Source organism: Balaenoptera ricei, chromosome 7 (genome assembly GCF_028023285.1).
Source record: "Balaenoptera ricei isolate mBalRic1 chromosome 7, mBalRic1.hap2, whole genome shotgun sequence".
NCBI lineage: Eukaryota > Metazoa > Chordata > Mammalia > Artiodactyla > Balaenopteridae > Balaenoptera > Balaenoptera ricei.
Window position 1 is genome coordinate 114,550,253 of NC_082645.1, and position 15,173 is coordinate 114,565,425.

Below are 15,173 nucleotides of genomic sequence, written 5' to 3' on the forward strand. Positions count from 1 at the left end.
GCTGAGGACCCTCAGACACCCCCTGTCTCCTCCCTCCAGGAGCGTCTGCCCCCAGCATAGCTGTAAACTCCTCGGGGAAGAGGGGCAGATGGGAATCCCGCCCCCCGCCACCCGCTCTGAGCCCTGGAGACAGGGCCAGCCCCTGCCCACCAGCCCCCCTCTGCCTGGCCCCCAGCCCAACCGTCAGCTCTTCTGGCCTGTCCAGGCCCCTTTGATGGAGCCGCAGAAACAAGGGCTCCTTTGACAGAAGGGGGGCCTCAGAGCCCGGATGATGAGACTTCAAAGGTGAGGGTCGAGCCCACTACCCCGTTCCCTCCCCCCCACCCTGGCCCCCCTCCCGTGTTCCCCCCCAGTCTGTCCTCTATATAGCCCCCCAAGCCCCATTTCCCCTGTGGGCTCCTGGGAGTTAAGGGCCAGGTGAGGAACAGACCAAGGGAAGCCGGTGATTTTGATGTAAAAGAATAGAACCAGATGATTTGAGGAACAAGAACTGAGCGCCCAGGGGCAGGCAGCAAAGGATAACGCCTGGAGGGTGAACCCCGAGGGGAAGAGAGCACAGGGCCGCTTGCCGGGGCTCCCGGTCACCATGCTGCTGGCTTTGCTGCTGCTGCTGCCGCCCCTCCCAGGCCCGCGGTCTGCCCGCGGGCACCCACTGTACACGCGCGTGCCCCCCAGCACCCTGCAAGGTGAGCCCAGGCTGCTCTGAGGGAGAGGCCGAGGCGGGAGGAGCACAGAGCAAGTGGGTCTCGGGCAGGGGGACGTGAGCTTGCCCTCCCAACTCACAAGGACCTTTGGCCCTTTCTGCCCACCCTGCTGGGAGAAGGGGCCAGGAACTGAGACACAGGTGGGAGAGGAAAGGGGAGGACGAGGGTGGAAGGGGAAGGGGAGCCGGCAAGCACTGCCAAAAGGCGTGTTTTCCAGAAGGTTCTGGGTTTAGCAGGGAGGAAGGGGCCCAGGGCGGCATCCCCTTGGCTATCTGGACCCCAACGTGGGCAACTCGGCCATGGTTATTTTGTGTCAGTAAGCCTGAGTTCTATAATATCTATACCTTTGGAGTGCTGTTTTTCAAGGTTTTTAAGGAAAAGCCGTTTTCAAAGATTCCAGCCCAGCTCAGCTGAAATTACAGAGGTATCTCGGGCTGAGAATCTGAGACCGTCTGCTCTGTGTGCTGGGGCCTGGGGCCGTGGGGCTCTCTGACATCCCCATTCTGTCCCAGGGCTCCTGGAGCCCAACCTGCTTCCCCACCGGGTCTCCCAAGGCAGGGCTCAGGGCTGGGGCAAGGCGGAGGAGCTCTTCCCCCACGGTGCATGACTTGTGCCCCATGTCCTAGCAGCTCTGTCAGCCCAGGGGACGAAAGTGTTGCAGGCTGCCCAGAGGAGCGCCCAGTGGGCAGTAAATCGGGTGGTGATGGAGATCCAGCACAGACTGCATGAGTGCCGAAGTTGTGCCAATCACACCCCCCCATGCCCTGGTGAGCTGGCGCTGACTGCCCTGGGCCCGTTCTCCCGTCCACCCCGTCCCCTCCCTTCAGACTTGACCCCCTCTTGGGGACAGAGACTGGGTGAGGCTGCAACCAAGATGATGCTCAGGAAGGTCTCCTCAAGTGGAAAGGGCACACCAGGCACGGGCACAGCATGTGCAAAGGCAGGAGGGCAGGAACAAATAAGTCTGGGCTTATTTGGTGAACAGTGAGAAATTTATGGCAGCTGAAACAGACTCTGAGTGCTACTGGGCAGGGTAAGGGGTGGGGGGCGGGTAGGTGTGCATGGGGTGCCGGGTGAGGTGGCGGGAGGGCTCAGGCTCAGCCTGGGGTGGAGAAGAATGGAAGGCCGTCCGCGAGGCTCAGAGGTCTGTTTCTCAGCAGCACCTGGGCGTCCCGGGCCTCGCGCCCCCCTCCTCCAGGATCCACCTGAGCCAGGTGAGGCTGAAAAGGCTCGAGGCGGGCAGGGCTGAGAGCAGGGTGGACCCTGGAGGGGTCTCAGTGGTGAGGATGAGTGGGACTCGTTCCTCCTGACGCCGCTTCGGCCTTTCTAGGGCCGTGTGGCGAGAGGCGCCCGGGCGCTGTCAACGTGACGCGGGCGCAAGGCCGCATTGTGGGGGGCAGCGCGGCACCGCCCGGGGCCTGGCCCTGGCTGGTGAGGCTGCAACTCGGCGGGCAGCCTCTGTGCGGCGGCGTCCTGGTGGCGGCGTCCTGGGTGCTCACGGCGGCGCACTGCTTCGCGGGGTACGTCGGGCCCCAGGCCCCTGCCCAGCCCGGATCCCCAATGCGGGGTCCCGCTCTTCCGGGGTCGGCTGGAGGGCACCAAGCGCGAGGACCGGTCTCTGCTGCCCCCTGGCGGCTGCCGTCCCCTTTCCCGCCTCAAGGCGCCCGGGCGGCCCAGCCAGGTCGCGGATTCTCCGGGGGCTCACCGTCCCGGGCCTTCTCCCCACTCGGCGTCGCGGCTTCTCCCGGGCCCGCCCTCCCTGCCCCCAGGCGGAGAAACAGCCCGGCGCGCGGGCTCGCAGGGTGGTGCCCGTGGGCGGAGGGCAGGGTCTCCAGGGGACCTCTCTGCATCCTTGTGCTGCGTGTCTCCCGCCGCTCGCGCCGCAGCGCCCCGAACGAGCTTCTGTGGACGGTGACGCTGGCCGAGGGGCCCCGGGGGGAGCAGGCGGAGGAGGTGCCGGTGAACCGCATCTTGCCCCACCCCAAGGTGAGAGGGCAGCCCCCAGGCCCTCAGAGTTGGGAACAGCACCCCACCCCCACCCGCGCTGACGCTGCGCCGCCACCCCCTCCCCAGTTTGACCCTCGGACCTTCCACAACGACCTGGCCCTGGTGCAGCTGTGGACGCCGGTGAGCCCGACAGGGGCGGCGCGCCCCGTGTGCCTGCCCCAAGAGCCCCAGGAGCCCCCCGCAGGCACCGCCTGCGCCATCGCGGGCTGGGGTGCCCTCATCGAAGGTACTAGGCAGGGCAGGGCCTGGGTGAGCCGCGCGTGTGCGTGGGAAGATTGGGGGGCTGGGGTGATGGAGTTTGGGAAGGCTGGGGTGTAAGAATTGTGACCTACACCCAGCTGTCTTCACAAAATGCTGCCCATCTCGCAAAGGGGGGGGGAGTCAAGGAGGGCAGTGGGGGGAGGGAGACCCTAGAAGCAGGACCCCTGCCCTTCAGGCCTGAGCCCCTTCCACTGCTTCCCTGTAGATGGGCCTGAGGCTGAGGCGGTGAGGGAAGCCCGTGTGCCCCTGCTCAGCGCCGACACCTGCAGAAGGGCCCTGGGGCCAGGGCTGCGCCCCAGCAGCATGCTCTGTGCCGGCTACCTGGCCGGGGGCATTGACTCGTGCCAGGTATGAGCCCCGACTGATCGGAGGGTAGTAGTGGGCCACTCCTCAGGGGCGGGACGGCCTCCTTTCCTTCTACAATCAGGCTGTCACTCAACTTCTCTGAGCCTCTATATCCTCATCTCTAAAATGGGTCGAAGAGTGGTAACCCCCAGTAGAGCTCAGAGCTGCTTTACCCTGCCAGGCATAAGGCTGTCATTGAGGGTGACATGGATCGATGCAGTGCCCTCTCTCTTGGCTCGGATCCTCGCAGGGTGACTCTGGAGGCCCCCTGACCTGTTCTGAGCCTGGCCCCCGCCCCAGGGAGGTCCTGTACGGAGTCACCTCCTGGGGGGACGGATGCGGGGAGCCAGGGAAGCCTGGGGTCTACACCCGTGTGGCTGTGTTCAAGGACTGGCTCCAGGAGCAGATGAGTGGTGAGCGCCCCGTCCCTATTCCGCCTCCCCAGAGTGTCCGGCAGACTGCCCGGGGACGAGCCCGTTTCCACCCTGCCGCCGCCCCCAGCCTCCTGCGTCGGGAAAGCCTATCTTCCTCCCAGGGAGGGCTTTGGGGGCTAGGGCCTAAAGCGGAGAGCGGGGGTGGAGTGGGCTAGCCCCTGACGCCCCTCGCAGCCGCCCCCTTCAGCCGCGAGCCCAGCTGCAGGGAGCTTCTGGCTTGGGACCCGTCGGAGGAGCCGCTGGCAGATGCCGCCCCGCCCTGTGCCTTCTACGCCCACCTGTGCCTGGGGCCCGCGGGCGCCTGTGCGCGCCTGGCGCACCAGCAGTGCCTGCAGCGCCGGCGGCGATGTGGTCAGTCCCGTTCCTGGGGCTGGGCCGGGGGCCCGAGGGTCTGGCCCACGTCTGACAGCCGGTCGGACCCTTGTCCCGCCCGCAGAGCTGCGCTCGCTGGCGCACACCCTACTGGAGCTGCTGCGGGGCGCCCAGGAGCTGTTCGGCCCGCGTCCGTGGGCGCGGCCCCTGGCCCCGGCCCTGGTTCGGCCGGCTCCGTCTTTCCGGGATCCTCCCAGGCACCCCTCCCGCGAGCAGCGGCTGCACTCAGGTACCCCAAGCCCTCGCAGCCCAGCCCCCGCCCCACCCCAGCGCGGCCGAGGCGTTCCCCTAACCCTGCAGCTCCCCAGGATCGCGGACGGCAGGCACTGGGCTCCCGAAGCGGAGGTCGGAGCAGCGCGGGGAAGCGAACGGTAATGACGCCCCCTGCCGGCGGTCGCCAGTGGACTAGGCCAAGGGCGGGCCGAGGCCCGCAGGGGATTCTCCCGGGGTCTGCGCTGGGAGGCAGTTTCACCCCGCGGGCAGACCCGCTCTCCCCCTCCCTCGCAGCAGGGCGGATGGTTCTTTGGGGGAACTTGTGACTTTGGGTCCTCATCAGTGTCAACAGATGCTGGGCTTTGTGCTATCCTTTAACCTCTCTGAGCCTTGGCTGCCCCTCGGCCGCCCCATCTGTAGCAGGAGGAGAAATCTGCCCACTGGGAGGGGTCCAGAGGCACTGGTGGGAACACCACCCCGGCTCCGTGCTAGTGTCAGTTCCCTCGTATTCCCAAAGTCTCTCCCCTTCCTGCAGGCTGCCCTGGGCTGGAGCCCCTGTGGCAGAAGTTGGCTGCCCTCCAGGGCACCCATGCCTGGATCTTGCAGGTCCCCTCCGAGCGCCTGGCCATGGACTTTCACGAGGTGGGTTCCCAGGCTTCCCAGACTCCTTCGCAGTGGCCTCGGAAGGCTAACCTGGGTCAGCCCTGATGGGGAGGGAGACAGGAGAGACCCTCCCCCAGCAGCCTGGGGTGGAGGTAGTGGGTGGTGCCCAAGGGGAAGGGGATGGGGAGGGCGGCTGTGTGTGAGCTGGGTGCTAGGTGGGTGTGAAGGAGTGGGGGGAGGTGTGAGTGGAGGAGCTTGTGGTGGTGTCCAAGTGAGCAGAAAGTGTGCAGGATTGGGGGAGGGGGCTGGGGAAGGGGTGGGTCTGAGTGAGAGTTTCTGGGGGCAAGGAGGAAGGGACCAAGAGTGGGGTTGTGGGCCCCTGAGTTGTCTCCTCCCTCTGCAGGTCCTGGCAGACCTGGGCTCCAAGACACTGACCGGGCTCTTCCGAGCCTGGGTTTGGGCAGGCTTGGGGGGCCGGCACGTGGTCTTCGGCGGCCTGGTGGGTCTGGAGCCAGCCACGCTGGCACAAAGCCTTCCCCGGTTGCTGGTGCAGGCCCTACAGGCCTTCCGCTTGGCAGCCCTGGCGGAGGCAGAGCCCTAGGGACCCCGGATGGGTTCAAGGCAGGGCCGAGGGCTGGGGAGGAAGGGGCACCACCCACTCAGCCCTCAGGTTCCCCCAGCCAGGTGGCCCTGAGCCGTGTCTCCCCCCGCAGCCCCTGGTCAGGACTACTGCTCCCAGGGCCTGCGGAGGATCCAGGGAACATGATGACAGACTGTCATGGCCAGAGTTGGGTGCGGGCGGGGGCGTGGGGGAAGGGGCCCTGGGCCCAGCGTACCTCCCCAGATGTACCATCGGAAGATCACAACTGCTTTAATAAACATTATTTATGATCTACGGAGACCACTCCAGAGCTTTCTTAGGATGGGACTGGGGTGGGTGGACATGGGATCTCTGGGGTTAGGGCCCAGCCTCCAGAAACAGTTAGTTGATAGAGGTCACAAAGACACTGGAGAGGGGCGGCAGAGCCCCCCATCTCAGCGTGTCGGTCGACCTCCCAAGAAATGGCAGTACCGCCGCCTGTCACCACCCTGCTGTCCATGGCTGACGAGTGCCGCCCCCAATGTCCCGCCTCTCCACCCGGCCCCCACCCTCACCACTAGCGGTGGGGAGTCCCAGCCTGGGATCTTCGCCTCGTGTCCTTGGGCTCCTGCCCGGCTGGCCAGTCCCTGTCCCCACGCCCGCATCACCTGCCCCAGTTTCTCCAGCCTGCCACAGAGCCTCGAGGTGTCAGATTGCGCTTCCGGCGGCCTCTTCCCTTGGTGCCGCCCCCCACCCTGCACCTGTCCCCTCGGCCACCTGCCCACATTCCCCAGCCCTGCCGATAGGAGCGGCGGACCCAAGACCCAGTCAGAGGAACAGGATGGAGGGGCCCGTGTTAACTCTGGGGCTGCTGGCTGCCCTGGTCGTGTGTGGTAAGAGTGGCCATCACCCCTCCCTGGAGGGTCCCTCAGGACCCCTACCCAGGTCCCCCACAGCATGCTCCCCTCCCGTCCCCTCCTACGTGGGGCTCCCTCTCCCAGCGTCAGGCCCACCTCCCCACTTCCCACTGCCATTCCTCCCTGGAGGGGCCAACCCCCCGGGGCCCGCTCCAGGCCCAGCAGGACCTCAGGGCGGCGTCCTTCCCGGGCCCCTGTCCCCGACCCTCCCCAGGCAGCTGGGGCTTGAACGAGGAGGAGCGGCTGATCCGGCACCTGTTTGAGGAGAAGAAGTACGACAAGGAGCTGCGGCCCACGGCGCACAAAGAGGAGACCGTGGAGGTCACCCTGGCCCTCACCCTCTCCAACCTCATCTCCCTGGTGAGTGGCCCCTCCTGGCTGGGCTGGGGGACAGTGGCAGGGATGGCTTCCTGGAGGCCTGGCTGTCTCCCGGCCTGGGATGGCCGTAGAGGAAGGTCAAGGCCCCATCCCGGCCTCTGGTAGCTCCTCTCCCTGGGAAATGTGCTCGGGCCCTCTCCACGCCTCTGCGTGCTGCCCACAGGCCTTGGGCTGAGGATGCCCCGTTCCTTCCAGCTTCAGTTCTGGGTGCCCCCGTTTCGCACCCATGACACACGTGAGAGGCCATATGCCCACCCTGCTTCCTGGTCTATCCATCCACTCCTGACTGCTGGGGGCAGGCCATTGTCGCGGTTTCCCCTGGGTGGCAGCCGAGAGTAGGTGCCTGGTGAAAGGGTGCAGGCCCCGGGGGGACAGTCCTCCTGTTTGATTACAGAAAGAAGTTGAAGAGACCCTCACCACTAACGTGTGGATTGAGCACGTAAGGAGAACACCCCGCACAGAGCTGGGGGTGGGGAGGGTGCAGGGCCCAGGTTCGCCTGTGCTCGCTTCTGCTTGGGGATCCCCAACCTGCCTCAGTCAGACACTGTCCTCCGGGAGGGACTGGTTCCTGCCTACAGACAAACCCCGGGCCCGACCGCCCTTCCCATCAGCTGGTGCTGCCACAAGCCCAGAGAGAGCCTTCTGTGGATTAGGATCTTCACCTAGGGAAAATTGTCACAGTATCTTGATTTTATTAGAAGACACTGTGTGCTACCTGTCAGAAACTCCTAATACAGATGTAAGTCTTCTATGTCCACAAGGGAAATTGTGCTCCCTTAGTGGTGCAGTGCACATCCTACACGGCTGTACACAACAGACCTGAGTCCTGACTCTGTACCCACCTCCCCCAACCTCTTTTGTCCCAGCCCCAGACCCTGTCCAGTCTTCCCCCAGGGAAGTGGTTGGTCGGGGAGCGGGGGGAACGGGGGAGCCCGGACAACAGCAGAGCCCACTGCTGACATTTCTTTTGGGCTTCCAGGGCTGGACAGACAGCCGGCTGAAGTGGGATGCCAAAGATTTTGGGAACATCAGCGTCCTGCGTCTGCCGTCTGACATGGTGTGGCTCCCAGAGATAGTGCTGGAGAACAAGTTGAGCCGCAGCCCCCCCTGGCTTCCCCTCCACCACTCTGCCTCCCTCCCTTAGGCGTCTTGAGCCTCCCCCTCCAGTCCCAAGCTTCTGACTGCCCGCCCTCCTCTGCCTCCCCCAGCTCGGCCAGTTCCCAGCTGGCCAGCACTCACTGTGGCCCTTGTCCCTGTCCCCCAGCAATGACGGCTCCTTCCAGATTTCCTACTCCTGCAATGTGCTCATCTACCCCTCAGGCTACGTGTACTGGCTGCCGCCCGCCATCTTCCGCTCCTCTTGCCCCATCTCCGTCACCTACTTCCCCTTCGACTGGCAGAACTGCTCCCTCAAGTTCAGGTGCACCCACTTCTCCAGCCACCCCTCCCCCCAGGGCACCCCGCCAGGGGCTGAGGGAGGTAAACACCCTCAGGCAGAGGCCCCTGGTCTGTCCGGATTAGAGCTTCCCAGCCCCACCGTGGCCCCCTCCAACCGTGAACCTCCTACGCTAGCCTTTCCCCCATCGGTGGCACCAGCCAGCGGCTGAGGACCACCCTCTGCCCACTACCCTCCCCAGTTCACTCAAGTACACGGCCAAGGAGATCACCCTGAGCCTGAAGCAGGATGAAGAGGATGGCCGCTACTACCCCGTGGAGTGGATCATCATCGACCCCGAGGGCTTCACAGGTGCCGGAGCAGCAGCTGCTGGGTGGGCTGGCCCCTCAGACCCCCCCCCCCCCAAGGATACAGTCACACTGACATCCCCACCCCAGAGATGCACGTGTGCATACACACACCTAGGACATGGACACACAGGAACACAGGCGTGCAGATAGGCACAGACAGGCCAGACCCTTCCCGGTCTGAGCAGGGTTCCTGGGGATGGTGTGGCCGACAGATGAGGGGGGTGGTTAGCCCTGCTGTCCCCAGAGGGCCCAGGGGACGGTTGGGGCTTTGGCTGTCATCCTGATGGTGTGTATGTTGTCCCCTCCCCTCTCTGTGACCAGGCTCAGATCTTTTACTGGGCCCTACCGCTTGCCCCTGTCTGTCAGAGGAGACCCACATCCTGCTGGTCCCAAGGCTGGTACATCATGGGGAGGAGGGTTCTTACTCTCACTGCCTTGTTATCCCCAGGCCTCCTTATTTGAACCACATATGGCCTCAGCTTCTATTTTTTCCAAGGAGAAAAAAAAAAATTGGTCCCAGAGGAAAACTTCCCCCATGTAGAGTGAAACTTCCATCCCAACCCCCAGGGAAAGATACCCAGAAACAGAGCGTGAACACTCCTCCGTGCCCCCACCCCACTCCCAAGCCCCTCAGGCCCCTGCCAAAAGGCCTGGCTGCGCCTCTGGGCTGGTTCACTCCACCCAGCACCCCCCCGCCCCCCGGCCTGCCCCAAGGCCCGCCCCCCACCCCACCCCACACCCGGCCCCCTTGCCCGGCCTGACCCCAAGGCATCCATGTGCCACCCTCAGAGAACGGGGAGTGGGAGATAGTGCACCGGCCGGCCAGGATCAACGTGGACCCCAGTGCCTCACTGGACAGTCCCAGCCGCCAGGACGTCACCTTCTACCTCATCATCCGCCGCAAGCCGCTCTTCTACGTCATCAACATCCTGGTGCCCTGCGTGCTCATCTCCTTCATGATCAACCTGGTCTTCTACCTGCCTGCAGACTGTGAGCCCAGCCCCCGGCCCCGTCCCCGAGGGCCCCTGAGCTCGGCCACCCCCGCCCTGCCCCTCACTTCCTCCTGGGAGCCACTTGGGGGTCACCACTGCTGGTGCTCCCTGCCCAGGGTCCAGGAACGAGGGGCACATGGCCTGTCAGCGGGAAGGCTCTGTGACCCTGTCAGACATCCCCCAAGTGGACAGGGCCCCTGGGGGTTCCATCCCTCTTGGACCTCCCTTCTGCCTCTCATGATGGGCTTCCCAAGGACCCTAGGGAGAACTACAAAAGTGTCCCTCTGTCAGGGCAGAGATCGGGCCTGTGTGGTCACCACTGTGTGACCGTGGGCCTGGCATTTGAGCCAATGGGTGGATAACAAGGTCTCTGGGAAGCCAGGGCATGGGACGTGCAATCTACACACACCTGGTTCTAGAAGGGCACATGTCATCTGTGGTCACTTGGCTCCAGGACATTTACTATGAGCAGGGCACAGTGAGTTCCAGAGACAAATGTGACCCCTCCCCGGACCCTGACAGACAGGGTAGAAACTACAAGACTAGGAGTGCAGCCTGGGGGCGGTGGGGTGGGAGCTGGAGCCTGGCTGCGAGGTGCATTGCTGACCGAGAAGCAGCGCTGGGGCAGGGCCATGGACCCAAGACCACGGGGGCCAGCACGGCACAGCACACTCAGGGGCGCAGGTGGGAAGAGCAGGGCAGTGCTGGGCTGGGGTCTCGGAGCAAAGGGCCGAGAGCAGGAATGTCATCTGGGTGTGAGGATGCCCTGGGGCTTCCTGTGTGGGGGAGGGACAGAGAAGGTCTGTGATTTAGGAGGGCTGAGTGGCAGGGGATTGGCTAACGAGGAAAGCAGGGGTTCCTTGAGCTCTCACCCAGTGCCAGGCAGCGTCTGAGCATTTAACACACACTCTCTCACTTTGGCCTCCCAGCTTTTAATGGTTGAGGAAACTGAGGCACAGAGAGGTTAGGCTGCTTGCCCAAGGTCACCTAGCAGTAAGTGGCAGCTCCTTAGCTCAGGGCACCATGGCATTGTGAACAGTAGTGCAGGGGCCACCGTGGGACCCTCCGGGCCCTGGGCCAGAGGTCACAGCTAAGGATGGGCTCCCCAGGTGGCGAGAAGACATCAATGGCCATCTCGGTGCTCCTGGCCCAGTCTGTCTTCCTGCTGCTCATCTCCAAGAGGCTGCCGGCCACGTCCATGGCCATCCCCCTCATCGGCAAGTGAGTGCCATCCCTGCCTGCCTCACCCCCGCTCCTCGCCCGGGCGGGGGCTCCAGGCTGCACCTGTGCCCGCAGGTTCCTGCTCTTTGGCATGGTGCTGGTGACCATGGTTGTGGTGATCTGTGTCGTCGTACTCAACATCCACTTCCGCACGCCCAGCACCCACGTGCTGTCTGAGGGAGTCAAGAAGGTGAGGGCTCGACAGCCAAAAGCTGGAGGTTGTCCACGTGCCTCTCTGCAGGGAGACGGGTGAAGCCACGGCGGTACACACGACAGGGGGTGCTACCCGGCAGCAAAAGTGCCCCTGCTGCCCCCCACGCCCCAGGCTGGATATTACATAAAAGAAGCCCCATGCTAAAGAGACTGCAAGGTTTCCTTTCTGTGAAGTTCAAGGACAGGCAAAACCAACCTTTAGTGCTAGAAGGCAGGATGGTGGTTCCCTCTGGGTGTGGGGAGGAATTGATGGGGGTGAGGCAGGAGGGAACATTTTTGAGATACAGTTCTTATCTTATCTGAGAGGTGTTTACACAGCTGAATGCATCTGTAAAATTTCATCTAGCTACATGCTTAAGATTTGTTGAGTCAACTGTGTTTGTTATACCTTGATTCAAAGGAAGGTGAGCACTGTGGGGGCAGGGTGCCCAGGAAGGGGACTGTCCTTGCCTCCTGGCCTCTGCAGGGCCACCTGGTTGTTTGGGGACAGCTGAGGATAGTTTAGCAACTTTTTTGGTCTTAGCCCTGCGTTGGGAGCATTTTTCTTACTTTTTTTTTTTCATATATAATTCATTTTCAACAAATGAGTTCTTCTCCATGCTGTAATGAGAGAGTTGGAAGCAACCTAATTGTCCATGAGTAGGGGATCAGAAGAATAAATGACAGCGTCAGACTGGGGAGCACTTTGTGGCAAGCCAGGAATGGAGTCACAGATGTTTGGATGTGTGAAGGTGACCCACGTTTGTAAAATGGCCCCTCTGACCTGCCATAGCTCTTCCTGGAGACCCTGCCTGAGGTCCTGCACATGTCCCGTCCGGCAGAGGATGGGCCCAGCCCTGGCACCCTGATCCGGAGGAGCAGCTCCCTGGGCTACATCTCCAAGGCAGAGGAGTACTTCTCGCTGAAGTCCCGAAGTGACCTCATGTTTGAGAAGCAGTCAGAGCGTCATGGGCTGGCCCGGCGCCTCACCACCGCACGTGGGTCCCTAATGGCTTGGAGTTCGGCCCATCCGTGGGAGATGGGGTGAGGGCAGGCCCCATGCCCACCTCTGGCCTGGTGTCCACAGGTCGGCCCCCAGTAGGCTCTGAGCAGGCCCAGCAGGAGCTCTTCAGTGAGCTGAAGCCAGCTGTGGATGGGGCCAACTTCATCGTCAACCACATGAAGGACCAGAACAATTACAATGAGGTGAGTAGCCACAGGGTTGCTGTGTACAGATGTTCAAGTAGTGCACTGATCGAGCACATCCTATCTTAAGGGGGCACAGTTCCCCTCAGAGATACCTACCAACTTAGACGGAGTTCACAGTGGGTGCAGATTCCAGGCCTCTCGGGGAGGGGGATCCCCTGCCTGAAATCCCATAGCCGTGTGCGGGGCCAGGCACACACTCAGATATACACACAGGCACACAGCTCTGCCCTGTTGGGGCCACACTCTGGACCTCCCTTAGGGTCCCTTTTTTCTCCCAGCTGCCAATCATTATCTGTCCCTGCTCAACTCCCAGCCTGATACTCCAGACAAAGCCAGACATTTAAAGGGCAGCCTTATATGGTTGTTCAGTACTATACACCTTTAAAAAATTCTCCCCTGACAAAGGGGCATATTTTTCTAGTTCACATGCAGGCTAGTGGCAGCACTGAGAGGCTGGGGGGGAGTCTGTGGGCCTGCTCTCTGTCTCCTGGACAGACAGAATGACCAGCCCCGCCTGTGGCTGGAGGTGGGCCTGGGCCTTTGCTGGGGACATGGCAGCACATCCCATCTGCTGCAAGCCCGAGGCAGGCCCCACAGATACGCCGAGGCCATGGGCCCCAGCTTGGGGTGTGAGTCTGTGGTTTGAGGTCCCTTCTCACCCCACTGTCTCTGTCACCCTTGCCCCCAGGAGAAAGACTGCTGGAATCGGATAGCCCGCACAGTGGACCGACTCTGCCTGTTTGTGGTGACACCCATCATGGTGGTGGGCACAGCCTGGATCTTCCTGCAGGGCGCCTACAACCAGCCTCCACCTCAGCCTTTCCCTGGGGACCCCTTCTCCTACCAGGAGCAGGACAAGCGCTTCATCTAGAGTGGGCCTGCCCTCCCTGGCCTGGCCCAACAACCAGGGCAGGTGGTTGGCCCGAAAGGGATGTACAGGGGGTGGGGTGGATAGCTGTGTGGACAGGGCTGTCTGGGAAACAACTAGCTCTTCCTGGGCAGACCAATTCCCAGCCCTGAGACTTTGAGCCCAGTTGGTCCTGCCAGGCTGGGGCAGAGATGAGCTGAGGTCAAGGGAGGGAGGGGGAAGCGCTAATTCTCAACAGTGGTTCCTTTGCACATAAAGCCAGGAGCCACCGGAGAAGGCCTGAGAGTGGACATCAGCTGGGGGTGGGGCAGGACGATTTGGGGGGAGGCAGAGGGCTGGCTCAGGGACCAGGGGGGATGCCACTCAGGCTGGCCTTTTGGGACCCCTCTGTGAGGGGTCAGAAAGACAAAGACATCTTCTTGCCTCCCCCTCCCCCAAGTGGGGGTGGAACAGGTGGGGTCCTGGGCCTTTACTTCCCGGCTCCTCCAGCCACCTCCTTCCGCCAACCCCTTAGTCTTGGGCTTCTGAGGCCCCACCTGGAGCCGAGGCTGGGGATGCCTCTCTCTCCAGGCCCACTAGGGAAGGAGTTTTTTGGCAGGTTCGGGAGCATCAGGATTGCAGAATGGCGTTCCCCAGCCCTTTCTGCCTTGGCCACTCTACCTGGGTCCCCCTGGGAAGCTGAGGATGGGGGTGGAAGGGTCAGGTTCAGCATCCACAGAGGCCAGAGGTCAGCCTGTCAACCTCAGGTCACACGCACCATCCTAAAGCCCCAGAACTCGGCCATCCCCACAGGCTTGTCCCCTTGAGCACCTACTCCTCCTCCCCAAAATAGGGTTGGCCAGACAAGACTTGGGACATACTTATACTAAAAAATGATTCATTGTTTACCTGAAATTCAAATTTAACTGGGAATCCTGTATTTTAATTTGCTAAATCTGGCAACTCCACCCCAAAGGGAGCCCCTGCCAGTCCTATCCCAAAGGCCAAGGGCTGAGGCTGCAGGAGCAGTAGGATGTAGTTCTGTGTGGTAGCCCACCTCCAAGGTGGCCCCAGTGAGCCACACCTCCTGGCATTCATACCCTCCCACACGGTACCAAGATTGGTCTGTGTGACCCATAGAAGGAGGCAGAAGTGACAGTGTGTCACTTCCAAGATCAGGTCGTAAAAGACATTGCAGCCACTCTCTTTCTCTCTCTCTTGCTCTCCCTCCCTCATTCATTCTTAGTTGGCTCTCTGACTTTGGGGAAGCCAGGGGCATGATGAGCAGCCCTGTGGAGAGGTCCAGATGGCAAGTAACTGAGGCCTCCGGCCAACAGCCCTGTGAGTGACCTTGGAAATGGATCATCCAGCTGAAGTGGCTCCTTCAGCCACAGTGGAGCCTTCAGATGAGATCGTATCCCCACAAAAGCCTCTGAGCCAGAGCCACCCAGCTAAGCTGCTCCTGGATTCCTGACCCTCAGAAACTGTGTGAGATATTAAACGTTTGTCATGTTAAGAGACAAAGCTTTGGGGTGGTTTGTTACACTAGCAGTGTGACCTTGGGCGAACCATCCCTCATCTCTCAGCTTCAGTTTTCTCATCTGCAAAGTGGATAAGTCCAGCTCATGAGGCGTCTTGAAGATCAAATTTGCTAGTAGGAGTAAAGGTAGTTACATGTGTCCTGCTAATTTTAGGGGTGGTTATTTATCTCATTCCTCATTCGTGGGCCTCAGTCACTGAGGACAGGCCCTTGGGGCCCTCACAAGGGCCTCCTGCATCCAAGCCTGGCGTGGTGACTGACAGGGGACTGGAGCAGGTTGGAGGACCTGATTCTTCACCTCCTTGATGTGCAGGCTTGAGTCTCCCAGCTGAACCCACGTCCCTCAGAGGGAATCAGTGACCTCCTGAGCTCAGGTATATAGAAGGCAAAATGTTTGGTTTTCCCATGGAACTGAAGAAAAGATAAACCATTTAAAACCAAAACTGACTCTACTTACTTCTGCTTTCCAATATGAACCTTCTGAAAATTCAAGGTACAAGTCTTTAATTTGTTCCCCTCTGAATAGGAAAACTAGCTTAGACTTACACCCTTCAGATGAGCAGGCAGTCCGGGTCTTCCCTGGAATTTTTCACCAACTCTGGGGGGTCCCTG

The 15,173-nt window shown here is 61.8% G+C and overlaps 2 protein-coding genes across 7 annotated transcripts; both read left to right on the plus strand.

Annotated features, from left to right (window-relative positions):
• Positions 1–586: 586 nt before the first annotated feature.
• On the plus strand, positions 587–5,540 carry PRSS56 (serine protease 56). Of its 2 annotated transcripts, none has more exons than XM_059927484.1 (13): positions 587–686; positions 1,334–1,441; positions 1,865–1,918; positions 2,035–2,224; positions 2,591–2,690; positions 2,778–2,937; positions 3,178–3,320; positions 3,568–3,730; positions 3,926–4,102; positions 4,188–4,352; positions 4,432–4,494; positions 4,872–4,978; positions 5,343–5,540. In XM_059927484.1, the coding sequence occupies exons 1-13, from the start codon at positions 587–589 to the stop codon at positions 5,538–5,540; spliced, it is 1,728 nt and encodes a 575-aa protein (XP_059783467.1). The 2 variants fall into 2 exon arrangements, with proteins under 2 accessions (XP_059783467.1, XP_059783468.1); XM_059927485.1 differs by having other exon boundaries at positions 3,568–3,727.
• Positions 5,541–6,331: 791 nt separating this feature from the next.
• CHRND (cholinergic receptor nicotinic delta subunit) lies at positions 6,332–14,506 on the plus strand. 5 transcript variants are annotated; one of them, XM_059927487.1, is made up of 13 exons: positions 6,332–6,412; positions 6,651–6,796; positions 7,209–7,253; positions 7,794–7,903; positions 8,079–8,234; positions 8,452–8,561; positions 9,350–9,550; positions 10,662–10,773; positions 10,849–10,963; positions 11,759–11,963; positions 12,053–12,171; positions 12,863–13,087; positions 14,268–14,506. In XM_059927487.1, the coding sequence occupies exons 1-12, from the start codon at positions 6,361–6,363 to the stop codon at positions 13,043–13,045; spliced, it is 1,554 nt and encodes a 517-aa protein (XP_059783470.1). In that variant the 5' UTR covers positions 6,332–6,360; the 3' UTR covers positions 13,046–13,087; positions 14,268–14,506. The 5 variants fall into 5 exon arrangements, with proteins under 5 accessions (XP_059783470.1, XP_059783469.1, XP_059783472.1 ...); XM_059927486.1 differs by lacking the exon at positions 14,268–14,506 and having other exon boundaries at positions 12,863–13,325; XM_059927489.1 differs by lacking the exons at positions 8,079–8,234; positions 14,268–14,506 and having other exon boundaries at positions 12,863–13,325.
• Positions 14,507–15,173: the final 667 nt, after the last annotated feature.

Coding starts and splice junctions, on each gene's coding strand:
- CHRND (XM_059927487.1), top strand. CDS start 6,361: ATGGAGGGGCCCGTGTTAACTCTGGGGCTGCTGGCTGCCCTGGTCGTG. Junction 6,797..7,208: donor TCTCCAACCTCATCTCCCTG/GTGAGTGGCCCC, acceptor GTTTGATTACAG/AAAGAAGTTGAAGAGACCCT. Junction 9,551..10,661: donor CTTCTACCTGCCTGCAGACT/GTGAGCCCAGCC, acceptor TGGGCTCCCCAG/GTGGCGAGAAGACATCAATG.
- PRSS56 (XM_059927484.1), top strand. CDS start 587: ATGCTGCTGGCTTTGCTGCTGCTGCTGCCGCCCCTCCCAGGCCCGCGG. Junction 3,731..3,925: donor GCTCCAGGAGCAGATGAGTG/GTGAGCGCCCCG, acceptor CGCCCCTCGCAG/CCGCCCCCTTCAGCCGCGAG. Junction 4,979..5,342: donor TGGCCATGGACTTTCACGAG/GTGGGTTCCCAG, acceptor CTCCCTCTGCAG/GTCCTGGCAGACCTGGGCTC.